The sequence below is a fragment of the Mchenga conophoros genome, linkage group LG23, assembly GCF_057382185.1.
Source record: "Mchenga conophoros isolate Kocher_MC1m ecotype Shallow Benthic linkage group LG23, M_conophoros_male_GT1.1, whole genome shotgun sequence".
Classification (NCBI taxonomy): Eukaryota; Metazoa; Chordata; class Actinopteri; order Cichliformes; family Cichlidae; genus Mchenga; species Mchenga conophoros.
Window position 1 is genome coordinate 22,642,446 of NC_140547.1, and position 8,465 is coordinate 22,650,910.

The 8,465-nt window shown below is 38.6% G+C and overlaps 1 protein-coding gene across 1 annotated transcript in view; it reads right to left on the reverse strand.

Moving 5' to 3' along the window:
• Positions 1 to 5,294, reverse strand: part of stk11ip (serine/threonine kinase 11 interacting protein) — a 45,387-nt gene extending 40,093 nt beyond the window's left edge. Inside the window, exons 1-9 of the mRNA XM_085266029.1 lie at positions 5,030 to 5,294; positions 4,665 to 4,732; positions 1,636 to 1,838; positions 1,471 to 1,545; positions 1,281 to 1,376; positions 1,095 to 1,202; positions 937 to 1,008; positions 705 to 834; positions 288 to 391 (exon numbers count right to left, since the gene is read on the reverse strand). Coding sequence (XP_085122155.1) covers positions 288 to 391; positions 705 to 834; positions 937 to 1,008; positions 1,095 to 1,202; positions 1,281 to 1,376; positions 1,471 to 1,545; positions 1,636 to 1,838; positions 4,665 to 4,731 — 855 coding nt within the window. The 5' untranslated portion in view covers position 4,732; positions 5,030 to 5,294. The remainder of the gene's footprint in view (positions 1 to 287; positions 392 to 704; positions 835 to 936; positions 1,009 to 1,094; positions 1,203 to 1,280; positions 1,377 to 1,470; positions 1,546 to 1,635; positions 1,839 to 4,664; positions 4,733 to 5,029) is intronic.
• Between the last annotated feature and the right edge of the window lie 3,171 nt (positions 5,295 to 8,465).

Here is an 8,465-nt window from a genome sequence, read left to right on the forward strand (position 1 = left end):
TCTAGAGATGTGAGGTAAAATGCTTCCTCTGTATCGCAATGTTACAGACTCTTTCAAAAAACAAAAACAAAAAACAAATACTGGATCCTGGTGAATTCCAACAGTTTAGCCCAGCCCCACTTTTGTAACGTTTTCATGCAAATCCATCCAAAATGGTTGAAGAAACCTGCTAACAAGCAGATTTAAAAACAATGAGCCCTAATCGCTTGACCTCACTGGGAGCAGTAACAAAGTGTCATGTAAATTTGATCATCTAAGGATAAATGTGTGCATGTGTGCATCTTTACTGTGTTGAGGCAGTGCAGCAGGGAGAGAGGAGCCAGCTGGGAATGCTCCAGCAGGATGTTGTAGGCCAGGTCTAAATGCTGGAGAGAAGACAACTGTTCCACGCCTGTTTTGATGAGAGATGCCAATGATGCAAGTGAATTCAAACTCATGCACAAGTTCAAGAGCACTGGTTTTAAAGGAAAAAAATGACCAAACATTAAGTTGTGTAATTAAATTCTCATGTTCTTTTCCCTTATTAAAAATGTCTCTGTGTGATGAAGAAAACTATCTTACAAAACAGTGGCAATAAAGTTTGTATATCTTCACGCTGCTTCCTCATCTACCAGCTTCATCACTATTTGGTCTCTTTGCTGAGAAGGTAAATTGGGCTTTAAGAAGAGTACGGGAAGCCTGCGACTGATAACAGTTGTTCCTACCGTTGATGGTTTCCAGTTCGTTGTTCCTGAGGATGAGTGTGACCAGCTTGGCCCTAGCACTCATACCGAGTGTTGGCGCCCTCTGCAGGCAGTTGTAGCCCAGGTTCAAGTGTTCCAGCTCAGTCAGAGCCTGGGCGAAAGCAAAAATAAAGTAAAACAAGATTACTGTAAATTGCAGAATAAACAAATAAAGCTTAGATTCTATATAACCAAATGCTGATAGCAATCCAACCTTTAGGAATTCAGCACACTCCTGAATCTTGTTATGGCTTAGATCCAAAGATTTCAGGACATTCAGTAAACTCTGTAAGATTTGAAGAAGTTGAGGTTGGATAGAAACCTTATGCTTATGAATCAGTAATGACACATCTGTGTATTTGCTTGTCTCACCAGTGACTGGTCAAGGCAAACTATGGAGTTGTAGCTGAAGTTCAGGGTGTGAAGTTCAAGCCACGGTAGTGCTGAGCTCAGATCACCTCCACACAGAGAGAGCAGCTCCTAAAAATGCACATCATATAAATCACTGAGCTTTTTGGTCCTCTCATGAAACCTGCTCATGCTACCGGCTGGGAGTACCTCCAAGGAACTGAGGCTTTTTGAGCAGGTAAAAACCTCCAGCTGGGAGTAAATTCCTCTGAGGCCCTCGAGACAGTGAGGGGGGATTCTCTTCAGCTGGTGAGGAAGAACAAGCAGGGACGAGTTATAATGTAAAAGACCTGTGACCTTAAACAACAAGAAGTGAAAGTAGGAAGTATTCACACATTACCTCCAAACACTTCAGAGACTTGAAAGGGAAAATTTTTAACACAGACTTGAGCCTCACACCCAGCGGGTTGATGAGCTGCAAACACACAGCGAGTCAGAAATTAGTTGGCAGGGCCAACTTTTTGGGACTCAATGTGAAAGAACCAAGTTCTGGGTTAAAACCAACCTTGAGGGAAACGGTCTTCTGCAGGATGTCAAACAGGAACTGCAGCTGCAGCAGCGAAGCGGTGTCAGCTGGGTGGGAGGGCAGTGCGAGGAACCCGTGTTGCTGGCTCCGGGATAGCAAGTACTGCTCAAACAGCCTTGTGAGCTGCTGCAAGGTGGCAGCAGGCAGGGTCAGCGTGCTGCTGCCGTCCAGCACCATGTCACCTGAAGGGTGAAAGCGAGCTTTCATCCTTAAAGTAATCAGCCAGATTTGACTCACAAGTGACAAGTTAGTAGGGGTGGGGGAAAAAATCGATACTGTGTAGTATCGTGATATTTTGTTTGCTAATAATGTATCGATACAGGGACAGCAGAAATCGATATTTTGTTACAAAAACGGTTTTTGTGGACTGGAACTCTGACTTCAGAGCATGTTGATCCTTTTTCTGAGCAAGAATCCTGACATTCCTTCACTGTCCAAATGTGTTTAACTTTTTTTTTGGCAGCAATAAACATGACAGTTTACTTATTTTAATTTAAGACATGTTTTATTTTAATTAAGTTTAAAACTTTTTTTTATTTAATGTAAAATTATATTTTGTTTTAATTTATTGTCAAATTCTTCAGTTGCTGAATGGGCTGCATAGTTTTTATAAATAGCTATACTTGTACCAGATGGTTGCATTCAGTTCAGTTGGACTAGACTGTAATACAAACCGTTCAGTTTTTCAACAATAAAACTGACTGAAATGAGAGAAAGACTGAGTGCGAGACTTTGATATTAGATAAAATGAATATTGATAACGTTTACCTTTATGTACAGAATCTGAATATCGCAAAATATTTTTAAAAATTGCAATAATATCGTATCGTGCGTTAAGTATCGTGATAATATCGTATCGTGGGATGTATGGTGATTCCCACCTCTGCAAGTTAGTCAGCTACAGAATGAATGAGTAGCTCCAATGCAGTGCTACAGATTTGGAAGCATCCACCTGAATATTATTGTTGTTGGATGTCAGTAGAGCTCAGTAATTTAGGTAGCTATGCCTCTTTTTCATCAACTTCTACTCAGCGCGACTCAGTTTTTAAGGTTTTCCATTAGGTGGTAGTAGCTGGTACCACATACTTTTTAGTATCACTTTGGCCCCGGTTCTAAGCGAGCCAATCTGAGCCAAAAATGTGACGTCAATGGACAGCATGCCGCTAATCGGCCAGGCAGCGACTACACTGAAAGAGACACGAGTGCGACTCCTTCCCAAGACTCAAACCTGCCATTTTTTAAACCTGGTAACAAGGGAAGTGTTTACACACGCCTCCCACCAAAACCTTCACTTGATGTGTTGTGTTTGTGGCGCATACTACTGAGGTCTTGAGATGTTTGGGCAGCCTTGCTGTAACGACCCCACCCACATTGAGATGGTACTTGTAACTGAAAAATGCAGAAACTGTGCAGAGTAGGTGCCAGTGGAAAAAAGGCTTTAGTGATCACAAACTTGGCAAATGGCTGAGTGTGTTAGACACACAAAAAATCATAATCAAACTACCGTATTATACTGTTGTTAGTGGTCTGATGTCGGCTAAATAATTTGCATTTCTGAAAATGAATCATTATCAGTGAACTATTAACACCACTCTCATTCATGTATTTAGTTCATATTGGAGAGTTCTGTGGACAGGAGGAACCTCAGAATAGCATCCCTGCTGTTTGGTGATGATGTGGTTCTGTTGGCTTCATCAGTGCATGACCATCAGCATGCACTGGAGCGGTTTGCAGCCGAGCATGAAAGCCAGCGACTCTGAGTCTGACAAAGGGGTTCACTGCTGGGAAAACAGTGCAATGCTCTATTTGGGTTGGGAAAGAGAGGCAGCCTCAAGGCGAGTGAGTTCAAATATCATGGGATCTCATTCACGAGTGTTGGGAAGCTCGACGGACGGTTTAGCGCGGCGTCAGCAGAAACCCGGCTGTTGAACCAGGCCGTTGTGGTGAAGACAGTTTCGATTTACTGATCCATCTACGTCCACAACCTTCACCTGTGGTCATGACTTCTGAGTAACAACCAAAAGAGTAAGGCAGTGAATACACCCTTTACCTGGACTGTGCCTTAGAGGTGAGGTAATTACTTAAGGCCCGGGCACAGAATCGTTACAACAGAGGCTCCACTGGACAGTTTCGAAAAATGTGAAGGAGGGCATAAATTTTGGACTTTTTATCAATTTTTTTAATAAGTTTATAAGTTTTTGTTCTAGTGATAAAAACCTCCCACATGGACATTCAGAAATTAAGTAATAGATAAACATTTAAATGACAGAAAAGGTTGTTTAAATTTAGCACTATCTGCTCCAGGAACTTCTTTTTACAGCGGGCCCATAGTAAAAATTACCTTGATGCCATTTTTACTGAAAATCACAGAAAATGATTTCCTATTTTCTATAAATTAACGAAAACTTAGTTTTATAATTACAGGACAGTCTCAGCGATGAGCAACTAAATCTTGTTCTGAAACTTTACACATGTATTTCTTACAATTTAAGCACACAATGCTTATTGACAGATTTCTTTCATTTAAAACAACAGCATTTCTTTATCGTGCATGGTTAAATCTAGGAACGCCTCTGGATCCCCCAGGAGGGACTCGAAAGTATGGCTGCTGTGAATGTGACCCAGCATCAGATAAGTGGAAGACAATAGATGGATGGTTGATTTCTCTCAATAATATAACACCCCCTTTCAAATAACTCCTCAGACAAATTAAAAGGAAAACATTATCTGTAAACAGACTGTAAAACCCCTACATTATTAATGAATAGGGGATTAGGCTGGCTCAGTTATTATCTCATACATCGTCTGTTGAAATAGCTTAAAGCGCAATCAGCTTTTGGGGTGGGGGGAAGGGTTGAAGGCTCTTAGATTATTATGTTTCCTCACAGAGCGAACCTGGATGGTCCTGAACCTGTCAACATGAGTTAGCCGCCTCATGATCCTGTGTCATGCTGCTGTTTTTGGACGGATCTTGTACGGAAAGGGAACAGTGTCACACTGGCACATACCGTTATTTCGGAGAAGCGTGGCCAAGCTATGTACGAGAGGAGAGTGGCCCGTCTGAAGTGCAGCCATCCTGTAAGAATTCAAGAAATAGTCCTGAGTACACAACTCACGGAAATTAAAAACAGAAAAGCTTGTCTTGCACGCGTTCAGTACGTTTCGTGCTGTTGTTTCAGCGGATTTGATAAAAACAAAAGACGACTACAGACAACTATACCACAGCCTCGGGCTAATAAGCACTTTTTCCGTGTTAATGTAGTTAGCGTTCAAAGCTTTAGAGACACGCTAACTGACATAGGCATCCAAAACTCTGCTATTGCTAGCAGTTAGCTCGGCTAAAGTATCCCGATAAGTAAGCAAAACGACATACCTGTGCAATGACAGCCGACAGCCGGATTGCTAACATCAAGGTGTTAGTTATAGTAGAGCATATTAATTTTGGCGCACAAAGAAACGCCACGTTATGGTGCTCATTTGTTATTGTGGCAATCAAGCGCAGAGTGATGTTGACATTTTTTACCTCCGTCACATGACGGAACTGAAAGCGTGTACGGTAGCCTCGTTATACCAAAAGGTATGACTCTTACGCGCCCATTGTTTCTTCTTTTTTAAAATCCTTCTTCTTCTTCTTCTTCTTCTTCTTCTTCTTCTTCTTCTTCTTCTTAATATTATTATTATTCATAATAATAGTAAAAATCCTCACAGTTTGAATAAAGGCACACATTAAAGATAAATATAAATGTCACTGCATATAGTCAAAAGGTCAAACGTTCAGTTCAAGGTTATTATACTAAAATTAAACAAACATAAACTAAAACTAGATGTGCAAAAATTGTTGTTAACTGAAATAAGAATAAAAAGTGGCCCTTAAAAATAATAAAAATTAACTGAGATGATTTTTGTAAAATGTGGAAATTTACTAAAACGTTAAAAATCTATTTAGAGAAAATAAATATCATTAGTTTTCCTCTTTGTCAGTTTGGTAAAGTTTGTTATTACAGCTTGCCTGATGAGGCTTTGATGACCTGATACTTATGTCTGCAAGACTTAAAGTACTGGCTTCAAAAAGTGGTGCTTTTTTATTTTAATACCTATGCAGATTTTCCTGAATCTTGACTTCAGCATATGTCCTCTATATAGTATTACAATTTTTAAACAAAAAATTTTAAACAATAAAAACTAAACTAAAATGAGCAAACCCGATCAGGAAACTGACTGAATCTGAATTTTAAAAACAAGAAAACAGAAACAAAAATAAAACTGATTTAAGAAAATACAAAAGTATAATAGCTCTGTTATGATCTTACAATAATTCTAAACTACATATTTTTATACATATATAAGATGTAAACTATGGCCAAAAAATACTGAAAGAACGATTAAGACAGAGCAAGCCTATAAAAGCAGTTCTTTTCGTTCTACTTAAAAGGCACAAAAATAGAAACAGACGTGTAGAAATGCATAAGAACTTTTTTTAAAAAGAGATTTTCTACTTTTTCATCAATAAAAAGTTCTGTCATGTGCTAAAACATTTCTCGACATGATGTATAGTTGAAATTTAAACGTCTGTGGCCACTGGGTGGAGCACTTGCAGCAAAGAGGCTAGATTCCATATAATGGTCTGTATTAAATAGAAATAAATACAAAACTGCAAACAGCGAGGATATATACAACTTTCAGATGTCAAAACCATAGAAAATGAGCATCTGTGCATAAGTAGCAGTATATACTATATGTGTTTTAACTTTGTGCTTGAAAACCAAAAGCAAATAAAATAAAAAAATATATATATACATAAAGTTAAGATGAAGTCAGGCAGAAGTGTTGCAAATCTTACATGGACCCTTCAAAGGTCATGCACTAAAGACTTTTTCTGGCTTCTTCCCTTTAAAAGCCCATATAATAGGACACAGACCCTGTGGTAGCTGTGGTTTTACAGCTGCTGGCGGGTGTTGGTCCAATCAGATTCCAGCCATGGCAACCAATAAAAAACAGAGTTCGATGGGTGTCCAAGAGGCATCATTGGAGCTTGCACCGCATCTACTCATATCAAAACAGACCAGATTAAACTGAATTGAATTTGTGGTGAACCAACATGAGCTTGATTTTAGCAGGTAGGTCAACTATAATAGAAAGCAGAATATAAATCTGAATATAATCAAGAATACTGTGAAGGTTTACAAGACAATCACGTCCATGTACAGTGATTACATAGCATGTAACCAGGTGACAAGCTTTAACCTCTGTACACTTAACTGATCTAAACCAGGAAAGCAGTTTTCAGCAGCCCTTTTGTTTTATTGGGTAACACTTTTGGCTTCATAACAGATACTTTACAATGATTTGCATGAGCAAATAAAGCAGGAACTTTCCTAATTTGCACATGCATCACTTGTTGCTAGGCAGCAAACAAACATACTCTCTCGCACACACACACAAACACACAAGCATTTTTCCATTTGGGACTTGTGAAGCGAACATTTCCATGTAAGGATTTATGCTCTGTAATTTGGTAAACATTTCCATTCAGTAAGATGCTGTGCGTTTTACCCGCTTAAGAGACCTGAGTGCATATTCAGTTAACCCCTTAGTCCCAAAGTTTTATTTATTTAATTTTACATTTTTCTTTTCACCTAAAAAAAAATAGAATCCAAAGTGAGATTTGCACAAATGCTAATAATTTTACTTTGGCCAAATAAAAAAAAAACCTGTACCGCAGACAATAAATGAAAGCCTCATGGCCGTGATTCAGTGACACTGATGTTATCAAACATGTTTTCAAACCTCCAGGTGGTAACCCTTCTAAATTTCATACAGCAGAAATGAAGTACAATACATTCCACATGCAGTTTAGTCATAGTGCTACTAGAGGTCAGCATCAGCAAACCTTTGAACCTTTACATAATGTATGAAGTGGATCACCTTCATCTGGGAGGAAGAGGTTACCCATGCATGCATGTCTACTAGTTTTGACAGTTAATTACAATATGAAGTCATAATCCAGCTGCGTATCTGCTGTTCGTGTGACCTTGGTAACTCCCACTAACCCCACTAACAGGATGATATATTATTTTCCTAACTCCCTGCTCATTGCTTTTACTTATCCAATCAGTAATCCAAGTAAAGGGAAACTGTATTTAAGTCAGTAATCAAAGCCAGACTTTAAACAGTGCACTCATTCATTGTCAAAGTGTAAAAAATGGACTTGTTTTCACTGATAAGATGCCAGGAGAGTCCAATAACCTTAGTAAACTCGGTTTTATTCTTATTTGTTTTAAATGACAATGCATTTTGAAATTAGAGATGACTGTGAAGTAACAGGCTTGCAGTGAGGCCTAGCAGTGTAAAATTAACTAAATACATCATATTAATCGGTAAGATAGTGATTCATCTCTCCACTGGCTAGATAGGAGTTTGAATAATTCATCAACAATGAGAGATTCTTTTCAAGATAGATGGAACTCTATTGGCTTATTCAAATTAGGAATTTTTAGTTTTAATTAGGTATTTATGTGCTTTAAGTGCTATTGAAGCATATACATTTCCTATCTAATATATCGGCAATGACCTCACCGATAGATTCACGAGCCTTGTCATCAGCAACACCTCTCATGTTGATCTGATCTCAATGTGATCTGAACTACTTCCAGATTACTGTTTTCTCAAACAAAAATTCTGCTAACAGTTTGAACTGTTCAGCTATGTTTACTGGCTTACTCTTTCAGTAATTCATGTACTATTTTTATCTGCAACTCTGTTCAGTTTATTCATGATTTGACTAAATCTAGTCATTAATTAATATTTTT